This window comes from Epinephelus fuscoguttatus, linkage group LG5 (assembly GCF_011397635.1).
Source record: "Epinephelus fuscoguttatus linkage group LG5, E.fuscoguttatus.final_Chr_v1".
NCBI lineage: Eukaryota > Metazoa > Chordata > Actinopteri > Perciformes > Serranidae > Epinephelus > Epinephelus fuscoguttatus.
The window spans coordinates 27879496-27896736 of record NC_064756.1 but is presented as its reverse complement, the minus strand read 5'-3'; the positions used below and the strand labels follow the sequence as shown (position 1 = coordinate 27896736).

General features: G+C 40.4%; 1 protein-coding gene across 2 annotated transcripts; it reads left to right on the top strand.

The window, feature by feature from the left end:
- The first annotated feature begins 315 nt into the window (after positions 1-315).
- dixdc1a (DIX domain containing 1a) lies at positions 316-17202 on the top strand. 2 transcript variants are annotated; one of them, XM_049577113.1, is made up of 16 exons: positions 316-662; positions 775-954; positions 6932-7089; positions 7206-7351; positions 9713-9802; positions 10055-10108; positions 10208-10258; positions 10524-10628; positions 10751-10804; positions 10900-10989; positions 14071-14148; positions 14542-14703; positions 14895-14961; positions 15152-15260; positions 15497-15605; positions 15836-17202. In XM_049577113.1, the coding sequence occupies exons 2-16, from the start codon at positions 932-934 to the stop codon at positions 15917-15919; spliced, it is 1380 nt and encodes a 459-aa protein (XP_049433070.1). In that variant the 5' UTR covers positions 316-662; positions 775-931; the 3' UTR covers positions 15920-17202. The 2 variants fall into 2 exon arrangements, with proteins under 2 accessions (XP_049433070.1, XP_049433069.1); XM_049577112.1 differs by having other exon boundaries at positions 318-662; positions 10897-10989; positions 15836-17201.
- Positions 17203-17241: the final 39 nt, after the last annotated feature.

The following is a 17241-nucleotide window of genomic DNA, read 5'->3' as shown; positions in this document are numbered from 1 at the left end:
TGCTTTTTTTCCTAAGTAACTCCTGACTTCTGTTGACTCTAAATATATCATTAACATCTCACATGTCTCAGCTTGCTTGGTATGTTGTTGTTATGCAAGCCTGTGACAGCCAACAAACCACATATATTTTCATATCTCTTTGTCAAACCACGTGTTAGTTCTCTTTGTAGCTGCAGTGACATACAGTACACAGACAGGCAAAGGGAAAGGAGAAAAGAGGAGAAAATCTCCCTCCTCCTCCTTGTGAAAGGAGAGAGCACTGAGGAAAGGAGGGAGGAGGAATGAGGGATAGGGGGGAGGGTAAACACACCCAGACAGAGCCATGTCTGACATCCTCGCTCACTGAAAAGAAGGAAGGACTGATACAAAGCCAGTGCGACCGAGCAGAAGAGATAGAGGGGAAGGAGGGAGGGAGGGCAGAGGGAATAAATGCAAAACGACCGGCAGAGAAAAAAGGGTTGAAAAAGATGCACAAGAGCTGCATCAGTTCTCGTCCGCAAGGAACAAAAAACATTGTGTTCCTGAATGGGAGCTGGTGAGCTCAAGCACAAGGCGAGTGCAATGAGAAACCAGGCAGACTTCAGTCTCTGGTGTTGCTGAGCACCAATCCTCTCTCCCTCTGTCTCTGTCTGTCACTCTCTGCCAGCCAGGACTGAGCCTTGGTATGATTTAGTCGAAGGGTTCAGGGCTTTTGATTAGGATTTGGAGCTTTATGTTTTAGGAATATGCTGCTGGAGAGGATTTGAACGTGCTGTTATTTCTGATTGAACACAGTGTGCGACGTGGAGACGCCTCTGGTTGCTGCTTTCAGGGCTGCTCCCCTCCCTGCTGTCTCTGGCTGTGTTTGGGGCTATGGTCCTGACTGAGAAGCAGAGCATCACCCAGATGCGGGGCTGTGACTGTATGGGAGGTTAAGCCTGTAAACACCAGCATGGGAGCCAAACAGATGAAATGGTAAGTGCTGTTTTTATAAATGATTATTTTCACACTATGCCAAGCAGGCTGCCATTTTTGTCCACTGTGTGCATCAGTAGCACAGATATACAACACATCAGGCCTAAATTCAGAACACTATACATCATCTTTATCATCTTCATCAGCATGTTGGGCTCAGTCTTCGTGTTAGTGTTGCATTCCACCAACAAAATGACGCTGATACCCTAACTGAGCGGGTTATTGTTCACAGTGTTTACAGTGCAGTAGGTGTGGGTGTGTCCCTCCCTGTCTGTGTGAGCTGAGCTGCTATTGCCTAGCAACCACTGTCTCACTTCCATTACCGGCTCTTCTGTTTCATGATTCAGATAAGGATCAAACAAATTAAATTCTATTCACATAACAAATACAAGATGCCCTTTTTTCTATATTAAGGCTCGCTTTGGACTGTAAACATCTTAAAAGCCACAGTCTTTGCCTAGACTAGCTACAGTATGTACCAGACAGGCCGAAGGGCTACTGTGTTGAACTAATCCTTTGAAATTAACCTCTAACTGGTTAATGAATAGACTTTTCTTGCTGATCAGCGGCGGTGGAAGAAGTGCTCAGATACTTTGGAAAAGCACTAAAACATGATGTAAAATTAAACCATTACAAGTCTTGCATTTAAAATCCTACTCAGGCCAAAGTACAGAGGAAGGCTATTATTAGCAAAATTTACTTAAAGTATCAGAAGTAAAACTACTCCTGCAGAAAAACTGTTGGGTCGGGTCCTTCCAAAGGGTTACAGGATAAATCTGAGCCATTATGAGATGATTGATGGAGGACAAAAGAAGAAAAATCTAAATTGCTACCACACATATTTGTGTTTATTTTTAGGAGTTTATCTTCTGTTCTTGGCTTTTTTGTGAGATATTTGTTCATTTTAACTCTAGTACCTTTTTAATACTCGAAAAGTTATGGAAATTAAACTATCTGAGAAGTTTAGATGGTAAATCTCTCAAAGACATCTGAAACATGAAAAAAGGCCCCAAACAGACACTGCTTTTTAGATATAAGGAATCACCATGACAGGATCCCGCTGATCCTTAAAAAGTTTTAAAAAGCAGTATATTCACTAATCTAAAAATAAGGCCTTAATTTGTATTAAAATTGTTGTATCAATCTTTCCAAGGTATTAAAAAATAGGATCAAAGTGGGATTTTATGATTTTTTTTCTGACATTGCATTGCAAAGTCTCTTAAAACTTGTCATCTATTGTTTTGAATTTTAAATTATTTATTTATTTATTTTTTAGTTATTGTAAAATTTGTCTCAAATTTCATTGGGACCGGCATTTAAAAGGTCTTAAAACATCTTAAATCTAACTTGCTTTAAGCTGTGAGAACACTGTGTAAGCCAAGCACTGGTTTAATCATTAACAATGTATTGTATTGTGTTTTATATTATTATTATTTTTTATTTTTTCCCCAGTTTTGGTTGTTGTAAAATTGGTCTCAAATTTCATTCCGACCAGCATTTAAAAAGTCTTAAAACATCTAAATCTAACTTGTTTTATGCTGTAAAAACCCTGTGTGAGCTAAGTACTGGTTTAATCATTAACATTGTATTGTATTTTATAGGATTACCATGTTTGTATGTAATATCTTAATCTGAGTAACTACAGCTGTCAGATTAGTGTAGTAGAGTAAAAAGTACAATATTTCTCTGTCCAATGTCGTGAATCAAAAGTAAATCATACCACAAAATAGAAATGTTCAAGTGAAGTACCTCAAAATTGCACATAAGCACAGTGCAGGGTAAATGAATTTAGTAACTTTCCACCACTGCTGATCAAATGATGTTAATCTGTTGCACTGAAGCTCATCTCTTGCAAATCCCAGCGCTTAATCTTTGGCTTAACTCACATGTTCCAAATCTATCTGTACGTATGTGTTCTTTTGGTGCAGCAGACAGCAGCGAGCATTGAAAAGGAATCTGTTAGTTTATTGAACTGCCGCAGCCGGCAGAGACCACGATAGAGGGTATCTTGATAATGTCATCGTCTGCAATGACAAGATTAGTCGAAGGCAGCTGCTTTCATCCCCTTTGCAGAAACACTTAGGGATAATCACAGCAGCATCTGATAAGACTCTCAGTTCATGTTTTTATGTGACCTGGTGCAATTACTCCTTCTGAGAAGCTTGGAGGACCAAATTATCTAAAGTTTCTCTGTGTGTGAATGTAGCCAATTTCCATGTGACAACACTCCCGTAAATTAAAAACTGAAATAATGTCTTCACTCACATGCTGGCAGCAGGATAGCAACTGTTGGTTGTTCCTCTACTTGGGTCCAGATTGAAATAACTCAACAACTAATGGATAAATTGCCATGAATCAATGGCACCCCCAGAGATTTCTTTTATTGGAGTGGCCAGATGGGGCCACTGAAGATCTTAGGGCTGGCACACTAAAACCAAAAGCCAGAAGTGAATTTCAGGGATTTGATTACACTGTTGAAGTATATAGGCTAGTTAAAAGTTATGTCAATATCGAGAGGTAATAATACTGATGTACCTTGGTTTCCTGTCTTATTGTTGATATTATTATCTGATGTGCATAGACTAATACTGGTACAATTAACATTTTGAGATCCTCAAAATTCCTGTTTTAATGTGTTATGTATCTGCATACACATGTATTAGGTAACTGATTGTTTCTTTCCCTTAAAAGACAAATATTCAGTTTTGATTTGAAGGACTACATTGATTGTAAGGAACAAAATATTTACTGGGAACAAGCCTTTTCAAGTTCAGGTGAGAGGTGAGGAGAGAGTTTAAGAAACTTCTTTAAAATGGCCGTGCCAGTTCCCCCTAACTTTGGAGCATTATTTATCCTCCATCCTGACAAACTATGCCGACATGTATGGTACCAACGGATGTCTTAGTTTGTCTCGCTTCACAGTGTATCAGGGGCCGGTTGCACAAGGTAGCCTACCTGAAGTTTGCTCCTTAAGTATGACGCTTAAGGTTTAGTTTAGGTTTAGGTTTCCTTTGTCAAGGAAAGACGCTGAGGCATTAACTGCACTGAAAGAGATTTTATAGCGGTAAAATTCTGCTGTTTCCATGGAGATCATTTGTTTGCTTGAACATGCACTTATGACAGCCTAGGCTATCTGTTATCGCACCATAGTATCCTCTCACAAATTTGGTCTGATAGCATAAAAAAAAATGGCAGAAGATAAGATAACATGAAAACCAAATTGGTTGGAGGAAGAAAGAATCCTACTTCTAAAGAAATTCAATGAAGGAAAAAACAAACTGAAAAGTAAATATGATCTGAACAGCAAACATGAAGCAACAAACAAGGGAGGCAATTGCAACATCTAAATGGTAACTTCGCCACGGTGTTCAGCAGACAGATGAGGGCATTTGAAATCCGGTGGATGACGCATGACACAGTTGACTTATACCTTGCCAACAACTGACTGGAAAGGTCCTGTCGCATAAAACCAGGGAGCAATCATTAAATGTAAAGGGGCTTCCGAAGGTCTAGTGATCCAACTCCAGGCATTAACACAATATATAAATTGACCTCTGGCCAAATTTATAGTGCAAAATCAATTGCTCATCATTAAAAGTGTTCATCGGGTTCTCCCAGCCATGAAACACTCTTCTCAGGATGCATTCATTTTCCTTATTTATTGCCATCAACTCAGCCATGGTGTGGTTAAGATGTAATCAGAGGTACCTTATGTTGTTTTCCTTTGGTTGCTAAGGTCCTCTGTGTAACAGTTTAACAAACTTTAGGCAATTCCTTAAGTATAACACCAGTATAAGGAGAAAAACTTTAAACCATAACTCAGATTTGAAGGAAAGTCTTCAATTAAAGGGATAGTGCACCCAAAAATGAAAATTCAGCCATTATCTACTCTCCCATATGCCGAGGGAGGCTCAGGTGAAGTTTCTGAGTCCTCACATCACTTGTGGAGATCCAAGGGGAGAGAGAGTAGCAACACAACTCCACCTAATGGAGGCTTAAGGCGCCCCAGATTCAAATGTCCAAAAACACATAATTGAAAACACAAAATATCTCCATACTGCTCATCCGTAGTGATCCTTAAGCCCCGACATGAGAAGTTGTTTGGAAAAACGTCAAACTCTGTTTTAAGCCTTATTGTAGCCTGCATCTGGGGCGCCTTAAGCCTCCATTAGTTGGAGCTGCGTTGCTACCCCTTCTCCCCTTGGATCTCCGCAAAGGATGTGAGGACTCTAAAACTTCACCTGAACCTCCATCGGCAAATGGGTGAGTAGATAATGGCTGAATTTTCATTTTTGGGTGCACTATCCCTTTAAGATGCTTTTTGCAACCAACCTCAGAACTTTTGTGCTATCTTAAAAAATTGTATCGGGCCACAGCCTCTTAAAGACAGTAATGTCAGCCTTTAATTATTTTTGCAAGGGGGGTCCAGTGAGGGGGCGCCACTGTGATGAAATGAGGTACAGATATCTATGGTGCCCAGATGATGAATCATAATCACTTTGGTGATACCGCCACCATGAGGTGTTGTGGTTTTTCGTGAAACGTCTCAGCAACTATTGGATGGATTGACATGACATCTGGCACAGGTATTCATTCTTTGTCAGGATAAATTAAAAAAACTTTGTGATCCCTTAACTTTACACCTAGTGGCAGTATCAGGTCAAATTATTGTCTAATATTATTAGATGCATTTAACACTTTGATTTATGGCCAAATACCTGCTATACCTGCTATTACGCAAATTTTAGGATGCATACCCACTGACCCAAGGAGATGAACATGGAAAACCTTTTACCTGCTTAACATCAACACATTAGCATTGTCATTTTAGGCATTTAGCATGCTGATATGAGCATTTAGGCCAAAGTTGTGCCTTATTACAGCCTCAAAAGCTGCTAGCAAGGCTGCAGACTCTTTGTCTCGTTTCCAGCTTGTTTGGTGTCTGAGAGATACAACTTAGGTACGCATTATGGTAAGCAGCCACAGGAACATATGTACAGTTATTCAATAAAGAGGCAGCGTAAGCTCAGAAGTGACAGATAATACAACTGTTAACTGTCTGTTGTGATATTAGCTTGCGCTGAGTAATGCTATTAGATAAGCAGAAAATCTCATCGGCTGCAATCTAAATCTCTCTGCATATGGGAAGAACATGTTAAACTGTGCAAATGCAATCCCTCAGGACATTCTTTGGTTTCTGAACACAGCTTTTTTTTTTTTTTTTTTACCCCATAGTTAAGTCCACAGTTATTTTTTCCCTCTTAGTTTTTTGGCCTCAGGAGCAGGGTGATGAATTGCTCTCCTTCTCTCTCCCTTCTCCATCGTAGAGTTTAGATCTGTTTCCGCAAACGCAGGCTTGTTTTCCCATGCAGACACAGAGGGGGAAAAAGAAGGAATCCCATGCTAAAGGACCATGCATAATGCCATAGGTCACAGGTCGCAGTAGCTGTGTCCTGTTTCCACAAACACAGCAGAGTGAAGATGACAGCCGGCCTGAACCTCAGGCGGCTGGAGATGCTCTCAGAAAACACAAAACGCATATTCATACAAGCTGCAAGAAAACCAGCCACTCAGAAACCATACAAGCATTATGTTTTGAAATTATGGCCAAAGGGGGAGCAAACTATGTGAAGAATTTCCTGTGGGAAAAATGACAGTGTTGCGTGCATTCCTGTTCCTGCTGTGTATTTTCTGAACAGGTTTCAATCCCTTTCTGTTGCGTGTTTTTATTATTTATTTTTTTTATGTGGTGAGTAATGCGTGATACACTTTATTCCGATGAGCATAACATGTTTCAAAAACAAATATGGTTTCAAATATTTAGCCTAGATGTGATTAATTCACATTTTTATGCTCTTTGGGGGGTTATTAAAGCGTATATCTCCGTTTTATGTTGCTAGGTTTATTTACTGTCATTCATTTGGCAGAGATGCAAACACACACACTCATTCCTGCCCGTGCCCACCATCTGTTTCAGTCTCAGCTCAGCCAGCCCTGCTCACTCCCCCAAAGAGGAGTATGTTATCACCCAGTCAGCTGACACCCCTAAAGAAGAAACACTCCATGATCAGTCTGAGGACCAGGGGGAACTTCAGGATGACAAATCTGAGCTGACAGAGAAGAAATCTGTCACAGGTTGGTTGGCTGCACATCAACTCTTGTAGAGCAAGTTACGAAGCAATGAATCGCTACAAAGGGGAAAAAAACAAGCTCCCTTGCCTCATCTCCCCCTGTACCTCTCTTCCTTTCAGAGGATGTGTCTCTGTGTGGATTGTGTCCCTCCCTCGGGCACGATGTGCAGGAGGAAGAGAAGTCCTGGGAGGAGCAGCTGGACGCCCACCAGGAGCAGCTGGAGAAGGAGATGCAGGAGGCCAGGAGGATGGTGTTCCGCCTACAGGTAAGTCCTGGTGATGACACACTTAAAAAACAAACTGCCTGGTGATGACACACTTGAAAAACAAACGACTGCACTTCTAATGTGAACACACTGACAGAAGGCACACAGAATATAGCTGCAGCAGATGCAAGGTAACAGCTCAAATATAGCACACAGTGAGATTTTGATCTTCTTCTCACACCTCCAGTGTTTTTCAGGGGTTCAGATACATTAAATGAATTTAAGAGAACATGAATAAAATTATGAAAGCACTTTCAAATAACGAGGAAACAAATAAATGCCTAATTCACTTCGAACTCAATTGTTTTGTGAAACATTTGGCTGAGAACGGACATGCTACATCCCACTTAAAGTCTCTGCTACATCAGGGCACACAGTGATGGAGCCTATCCCAGCTGACATCGGGCGAGAGGCAGGGTACACCCTGGACAGGTCGCCAGACTATCGCAGGGCTGACACATAGAGACAAACAACCATTCACAATTTAGAGTCACCAATTAACCTAGTCCCCAATCTGCATGTCTTTGGACTGTGGGAGGAAGCCGGAGTGCCCGGAGAGAACCCACGCTGACACGGGGAGAACATGCAAACTCCGCACAGAAGGGCTCCCACACCTGGGATCGAACCAGGAACCCTCTTGCTGTGAGGCGACAGTGCTAACCACCACACCACCGTGCTGCCCACTATTTCAGTATATCATGAATTATTTATAAAAGTATAAACACACACTACCTGTAAATGGTGGTTTTGCTGCATATGGGTAAAAAGTATGTTAAATTTGTAAAAGGGTTATATAAAATTATATGGTGCCTTTATTATTATTACAGAATACATATATTGTCCACATTTTTAATATACAGTACATATCTGTTATTATATATTATAACCAAGAAACAAAAACATGGAGCGTATACACTCTGAACCCACAACATCCAAACCCCTCCTGCCTCTCCTCAAGCCTGACATGCACAGACAAACAAATGAACACTGTTAAATATACTTAATACACATGAACACACAATATATACAGAGTCAAGATAGACTGATGATAATAATCGGGTGTTGCAAGTGATTTAACAGCAACAGAATGGACTCAAACAAGTGAAGAAAGAAGGAAAAAATTGCTATGATAGGCACGCACGGGCATCATATCACATTTCTTGACATTTAGACATTATTATAATAGTCCAGGTATAGTTGCCATACTTTATGGAATTCACTGACTGATCCATGAGCGGTATATCTGTGCTTTTCCAACTTCAAGTGAGCCATGACATCATTGACCTTGCGTTCAAACAAAGGGGGCAGGTCAGACTTCCAGTTGTACAGAATGAGAAGTCTTGCTAGCAATGATGAAAAGGCCAAAGCACGGGTCTGGGCTCGAGATCTCTTCGGGCCACATCAAACATCGCCAATTGCAGCTACAATACATATCTAGATATGAAATAATGACTGTACTGGTGATATACACTCCTCATATTTTGCAATAACAACAACGCGCCTGTTAGTGGCACAGCTGCAACAAGTCAACACACTGTGCAGTCCTTACAGATATCCCATACTGTCATTTTCAAACCTAATGCAATATTTATGCTTAGCTGTCTTTGTGTTTGTCATCCCGAGGTACAAATTAGTGAAACGCATTTTTGATTTTATATATTTGAGTCTGAGTTATTGTAGCCTGGTTCCAGACCTCTGAATCACCACTTACATCTAATATTTGTTCAGCAATTCAATACAGCACATGTCCTACGTGTGCCCCCGCCATCCATTTGAAATCTACACCTATGTTCATGTAAAAAAAAGAAAAGAAACAGAAATAAAGTTGATATACAGTGATCCCTATGGCCTGGTAATTGATATTAAATTTGGAGTAGCTGTCATACAAAAGGAAGAAAACAATACAGTAATATATAAGAAAAATAAATTAGTAACTAGTATTTATGTATTTAAAAGAGGCCTCTATTTTAATAAGATTAGCAATATTGCTGAACCCTTCAATAGTTTTTATTATTCAGTCTGATTATCTTGTGTTATGTTTTGAATATGTCGAGGCATATAGCTGTGTACTGTATTTGTGGGTTAGAGCAGGTGAGAGGCGGAAGTCTGTATGTATTCCTCCAGGCTTTTCAATAGTATTTCAATTTGATACAGCTCAATCCAGTTTAATTCACCGTCTCTATCAGCTGAAATGGAAACCTTGTTGTGCAGCCAAGTATAAAAATCCCAAACTGCTGTATTTACGAATACAAATACAGAAATAAATTAGGCTTCTCTGCCATGTTTATTTAATTATAACTGCTTTCAGGCCTTCACTCACTGTGTATCTTTATATATGTGTGTGTGTGTTTTTGTCCTCAGGCGCTGCTGCTCCACGGCTCCCTCCCTGAGGAGGACCAGGATGGATCTGTGAGCTTCGGAGATAACCGGGCTAACGCTGAACAGCAGCTGGTACAGTGCCCTCTCTCTGCTAACTCGAGAAACCAACACTTGCTCGCCACTCTTTGTGAAGTGTCAGTGTCAGCCCTTCTGTTGTGATGATGTTTGCAGCCATCACTCCTCCTGAGAGTGGCTACTGTAGAGCACAATTGAATCTCTCTGATCTGCTGGGGCCGCTGTCATCATGCAGGCACACTGGCTCCTCATACGTTCTGACATTTTTCCATTCTCTAATTACGCTGCTCATACCCTCTCCCTTTGAAGGTTCTAATCCGCAGTCGCCTGGACCAAAGCATGGAAGAAGCCCTTGATCTCAAGGTACAGTTAGTTAATGTAATTAGGTTTAATATAGATGAGCTGTCTTGCAAGCAAAGAGCCCTTTTCTCTAATGCCTCTGTTCATTTCTGTGGCTCTTAGAGGGAACTCCTGAGAAACAAACAGGAGGCACGCCACCTTCAGGCCATCAAGGTAAACCTCTTACTCCAATTTTGTCCTTTGTGTGTGAATTATAACGGATTAAAGGATATAATTCAATCTATTCCACTCTCGCGGTGTCCCAAACCAATGATTCTGCAGTTTCCATTGCACAGAATGTATGTTTTTTTTTCATTTCTTTATAAAGATAATAAAGTTTAGAGGGTGGTGTGTGCTGTTGATGAGGCAGGTGGATGCAGTGTATCTGTATTCAGGTCCTCTCTGGTCGCTTCTTTGATCTCCCCCTCTTTCTCATTAGGATGCTCTGCAGCAGCGTCTGGCAGTGCAGGAGGATGCTGTGCTGCAGCTAAAGCAGGAACTACTGAGGTGCAACATGGCCAAAGATCAGCTGGAAGGGGAAAATGTGAGACAAGCGATGATTTCCGTTTGACACGATAAAATATTTGACTTGCTTGACCCGCCGATGTGGGTTTATGGGAGAGCAATGTAACACTCATATATAATGCCGGTGTTATCTGTTTGCAGGCAGAGCTCAAACACAAGCTGAGTGAACGAAACAAATTACTCAGTGAATACGAGGTATCCTTATTATTTACACTTCAGTGCTTTTTTTAATACATACACGCGTGGGCAGACTCACTGTATGTTATCCATCTCTCTTGTCACAATAGCAGCAGCTTGGGAGGAAGGACAGGATACTGCAGCAACAGCAGCAGAAGCTTGATGAAGCTCAACATAAAGCACATGAAGTCAGTCTTGGACGGGTAGGGATCATGATACGTGTCAAATATTTCAACAACATATGTTTGGATGTAAACTACATGTATCATAATAAGAATAATATTAATTAATAGAGCAAAATCAAGGTAATAAAATTACCGAGCTGAACAAGTCCCAAAAGGAATATGTATAATTTTTTTTGGGAACAAGTAATTAACCTTAACAACAATTTGTGTACACAAATAATTAACTTGCGTGCACAACATAAAAATAAAAACATTAAAAAATTCACCTTTCGAGACTTTAGGGGCTCCGCACAAACTACTTCACACAAGACAGCAAATTATACTCAACAAATTATAACATCAAAACAGGAAACAAAAGACATTAAGTGAATCAGAATAAAACAAGTATAAACAATTCAACTAAAAACAAACCTTCAAGTCACATAGCTCTATGATTATAGTACATTTTATGAAAAGAAATTTAATGGATGAGGTTGTTTATATTTGTTATTTTCGACAAGTCTTAAAATAAGATCATGACCAACAATATCTTGCTCGGTTTCTTGGTTCTTTCCAACAACTCTACCGTCGCTGTGGCACCAAGTCCCAAGCCTGTTGGTTTCTACTGAACTTGTAAATCTTTAAAAAGCAGTCACAGATACAGTACAGGCCAAAAGTTTGGAGACACCTTCTCATTCAATGCGTTTTCTTTATTTTCATGACTATTTACATTGTAGATTCTCACTGAAGGCATCAAAACTATGAATGAACACATGTGGAGTTATGTACTTAACAAAAAAAGGTGAAATAACTGAAAACATGTTTTATATTCTAGTTTCTTCAAAATAGCCACCCTTTGCTCTGATTACTGCTTTGCACACTCTTGGCATTCTCTCCATGAGCTTCAAGAGGTAGTCACCTGAAATGGTTTCCACTTCACAGGTGTGCCTTATCAGGGTTAATTAGTGGAATTTCTTGCTTTATCAATGGGGTTGGGACCATCAGTTGTGTTGTGCAGAAGTCAGGTTAATACACAGCCGACAGCCCTATTGGACAACTGTTAAAATTCATATTATGGCAAGAACCAATCAGCTAACTAAAGAAAAACCAGTGGCCATCATTACTTTAAGAAATGAAGGTCAGTCAGTCCGGAAAATTGAAAAAACTTTAAATGTGTCCCCAAGTGGAGTCGCAAAAACCATCAAGCGCTACAACGAAACTGGCACACATGAGGACATGAAAGGAAGACAACAGGATGACCCTATAAGTTCATCCAGTCACCAGCCTCAGAAATCGCAAGTTAACAGCAGCTCAGATCAGAGACCAGATGAATGCCACACAGAGTTCTAGCAGCAGACCCATCTCTAGAACAACTGTTAAGAGGAGCTGCGCGAATCAGGCCTTCATGGTCAAATAGCTGCTAGGAAACCACTGCTAAGGAGAGGCAACAAGCAGAAGAGATTTGTTTGGGCCAAGAAACACAAGGAATGGACATTAGACCAGTGGAAATCTGTGCTTTGGTCTGATGAGTCCAAATTTGAGATCTTTGTCTTTGTGAGACGCAGAAAAGGTGAACGGATGGATTCCACATGCCTGGTTCCCACTGTGAAGCATGGAGAGGAGGTGTGATGGTGTGGGGTGTTTTGCTGGTGACACTGTTGGGGATTTATTCAAAATTGAAGGCACACTGAACCAGCATGGCTACCACAGCATCCTGCAGCGACATGCCATCCCATCCGGTTTTGCGTTTAGTTGGACGATCATTTATTTTCAACAGGACAATGACCCCAAACACACCTCCAGGCTGTGTAAGGGCTATTTGACCAAGAAGGAGAGTGATGGAGTGCTGCGGCAGATGACCTGGCCTCCACAGTCACCGGACCTGAACCCAATCGAGATGGTTTGGGGTGAGCTGGACCGCAGAGTGAAGGCAAAGGGGCCAACAAGTGCTAAACACCTCTGGGAACTTCTTCAAGACTGTTGGAAAACCATTTTAGGTGACTACCTCTTGAAGCTCATGGAGAGAATGCCAAGAGTGTGCAAAGCAGTAATCAGAGCAAAGGGTGGCTATTTTGAAGAAACTAGAATGTAAAACATGTTTTCAGTTATTTCACCTTTTTTGTTAAGTACATAACTCCACGTGTTCATTCATAGTTTTGATGCCTTCAGTGAGAATCTACAATGTAAATAGTCATGAAAATAAAGAAAACGCATTGAATGAGAAGGTGTGTCCAAACTTTTGGCCTGTACTGTACATCGATCAGCCAAAACATTAAAACCACAGACAGGTCAAGTGAATAACATTGATTATCTTGTTACAGTGCAATGTTCTGATGGGAGACCTTGGGTCCTGGCATATATGTGGATGTTACTTGACGCGCTCCATGTCCCAAGGATGCTCGATCAGATTTGGATCTTGGGAATTTGGAGGCCAGGTCGAAGCTCTTTGTCAAATTTCACGGACCATTTCTGAGCAGTTTTTGCGGTGTGGCATGGCACATTGTCCTGCTGGGGGGCGACTGCCAGTGGGTAGTGCTTTTGCCATGAGGTTTACTTGGTCTGCAGTGGTGTTTGAGTGGGTGGTGCATGTCAAGTGGCATCTACATGAATGCTAGGACCCCAAGTTTTCCAGCAGAACATTGCATTGTAACAAGACGATCAATGTTGCTTACTTACTTGTTATTTAATGTTTTGGCTGGTTGGTGTATGTTCTCAAGTCTCTTCTCAGTATTTTCCTAAAAAAGTTGGGTACTGTGGTTTTTAACAAACATTACTCAAACAGAGGTAAAAAGTGCATTTGTTGAGGACTATTTTCAGCTGTGGATTATTACACATTTGTATTCACAGCAGCAGAATGGTGTGTGAGGGATTTTCTCAAAAATAAACTTCAGTGCGCCTGTGTTCATTGTTATGAAGACACCTGTCACATAGTGAAACAGTGACTCATTTATGCAATTTAAATAGCTTTTTATACAACAATGGAGGCTTAATGCACAGAGGAATAAACTTTATCAGGCTTTGGGCTGATGTTCTTTTCATTGTGTTTGTTCATAATTACATAATTATAGAATATCACCAGCTTCATCCACCATATTTACATGTACTGTTGTCCATTTGCAGTCATTCAGGAGTGAAAGTGGTGGTTACAGTAACTCGGTGGCTTCGACATCTCCTGCAGTATTCCAACACAGTGCACCAGTACGTACCCTTTTTTAAAATTTAGTCTTTAATCAAGACTTTCAGTTGCTGTTTATTGTCATATTTCGATGGCTTGTTGTGTGGAAGCTCATTTCTGGTAGGAAAGACATTGATAAAAAGTAATGCATGACAAAAATACCAAACTCATGGTCAGTCAGAATTATGAGAAAAATGAAAATGTTGACTTAGTCGAAATTATGATATACCATATTAAATTAGGAGATAATTTAAAATGTTGAGGCACAGTTGAGTGAAAACTTTGAATCTTTGAGTGTGACTTTTTATGCATTTTTATTTTTCTTGATGGGAATGGGCTTCCATACTTCTTGTCTTAATATGAAAAGCAAAGTTTTTATAGAAATTATTTGACTATCAGGATGCTGTTTGTCACAGGGGGAAGAGCTGCAGCTGGTCAGGGAAGCACTGCGTAGCCTGAGGGACAGCTTTTCTGGCCATGACCCCCAACATCACACCCTGGACACCTTGGAGCAGGGTGTGGCCAGCCTCATGGACAGATTGCACACTTTGGACAGCCAGCGCAGACAGGACAGAGGGGTATACACACACACACGCACACCACACACGCACGCATGCCCACACACACACACACACACACACACACACACACACACACAGAGCATTTCAGAGTAAATCTTAAGAAGTAGCAACACATCTGTCACCTGATGAGTGAGTCAACAACAAATGGCATTCAGCTGTTTACCATGAGCAATTGATTCTTCTTCCAGGAGGAATTTAAATCACCGGGACGCAGAGCCAACTCGACAGACCGTGACTCCTGGCCGCAAAGCTCAAGTAAGACAAACAAAATCCTTGTTTTGTTTAGGATGTGCCATCCTCTGCAACATCTCAACTCTGCCTGTTAAATCTAATTGTGCAATTACACAGCTATGTATGGAGAGGGTTCTTACTGGCTGCGAGACCGGAGCCATTTTAGACTCTAGTTGCTAAAAACAGTGTTTGTTATTTTTGTCATTAATTCCAGAAATGGCCCACTCACACAGCAGCCCAGGACTGGACACCGCCGTTTCCACTAAAGTGCTCTACTTCACTGATCGCTCGCTCACTCCATTTCTGATTAACATCCCAAAAAGGTGAAAATAACAACACTTTATATAACAGTGTTGCTGTTCCACCACTGTAGTGTGCATTCATTTTAAGCTAACACCTGTTTAGGTTAGTGCTACACGCTGAGGACACATCTTGATGCAGGCATGACCTGAGCTACATATAGCTGCTTTAGTGTTTATGCTAGTTAAATGTTTATCTTAGAGACTATCTATGTGGGTGTTTGTGTGCATAGATCATGACTGACAGTGTGCTCCCACAGGCTGGGTGAGGTGACACTGCGAGACTTCAAGGCCGCTGTGGACAGACAGGGCAGTTTCAGATACCACTTCAAGGCCCTCGACCCAGAGTTTGGCACAGTGAAAGAGGAGGTAGGCGTGGGAGCAAAATTATAGCCCCTACTTCTTTTCACATCAGCTTCAGCAGGCGAACATAAAATGGCAGTTGTGGAGTGAGATATGCTAATAATAGCTATGGCTGTGCTGTACTTCAAAACACTGCAGGATAACTGAGCAGTCATTTTCACTTTCCATCCAGACCTTTATACGTTATGCATGTGAGTATCTCTCAGATATGTAAATGCTGGTTGTTGGATGTTCAGGTATTCCAGGACGGAGCAGTCGTGCCTGGCTGGGAGGGGAAGATTGTAGCGTGGGTAGAGGAGGACCACGGAGAAAGGAGGTAGAGCCCAAAAAAAACCACAGATCACCACTACAAACCTCAGTTGTTCCCACTGGACCAGGATTTCACTGAAAATACTTGTGATACCATAAATCGAGACACCCCAGGTGACATGGATGCACTGGTCAATTTTGAGATTTTGGGCTTTTTTGATTTTATGTCTTATTTCAGACTAGTGGAAGGAAAACATCCCAAAAAATGTTTTAGTTCAGATTTCTATTCTGTGATGTATGCAAAAAGCACATATTTAATTAGATCATGTCTAATTTGCATATTTAAACATAAAAATTCAGAAAACTGGTCGTACAAAAAAATAATTGTCTTAATATAAGAAAACGGGACGTTTCATGGTGATATCTATTATTTAAATTTTCACCCTGGTGTCGTGTCTTTGTTTAAAAATGTATGGAATTTTAAATACTTGTCTTTAAAGGCCATTTTCTCAAAAGGAGTTTTTCTCACACTCTGAGCCAAAAACTCTTAACCTCAGTCGCACTTACATACACCAAAATTTCCTGTTTTGTTCCTCTCTATATTATTTAAGGTTTTAACAGAGGGGGGTTATTAATATATCATTCATAGCCTGATATATAGAACATTTTATTCCTAAAAACAGGGTGATAGTAGATTTTTTAATGGCTGTTGACAGTGCTTTCAGATTTATGGATGGATAAAAAGAATTCCCTCTGTAAAAACCTTTGACTTTAAAAGGAAAAAATGGATTTTGAAGCTGGCTTTATCCAATGTTAAGGTTTTTGTACTGGAAATGTACACATATCAATGAATATTTAATTACATAATGCCTCATTTGCATAATAACATTTCAGAACTTGTATTAAAAGAGATAATTGTCTTACTGTAAGTAATCAACTGGGGAGGTTTCATGGTGATGAGTAGAAAATGTTCACCTGGGGTGTCTCCCTGTAATAGAGAAAAGTTATAATACAGCTAACTGGGACCAATGGATCTTACATTGTTTCGATACAAAACCATGTTTTAAAAGTGAATGTTTCATAAGAAGAATTTGACTTGACATTTGGGTGCCACATTATTTTTAAGGGATGGATATTAGACATTGTTTGCAGCTCATGAATTAATATGTGCGACTGCCAATTAATGGTCAGTAATGTGATACTTGAAACTGAAATATAAAATAAAGCCAACGTGATTTACGATGAATAACCCGAACTGTGCTCCATAAAGCTGTAATCCATGCATAGTATGCAAACCTTAAAATAAAAGTGTTTACTGACATTTTTCACACGTTCCAGATTGCCAAACAGTGATGTTGTTGTTCTGCATCAATTTTGATGTTTTAATAAACAT

What these genes read in the sequence shown, in the direction of transcription:
- dixdc1a (XM_049577112.1), top strand. Translation starts at nt 932, where the DNA reads ATGGGAGCCAAACAGATGAAATG. An exon ending in AGAGAAGAAATCTGTCACAG is followed by an intron (nt 7,090 to 7,205) that starts GTTGGTTGGCTG and finishes TCTTCCTTTCAG; the next exon opens with AGGATGTGTCTCTGTGTGGA. An exon ending in ATGAAGTCAGTCTTGGACGG is followed by an intron (nt 10,990 to 14,070) that starts GTAGGGATCATG and finishes GTCCATTTGCAG; the next exon opens with TCATTCAGGAGTGAAAGTGG.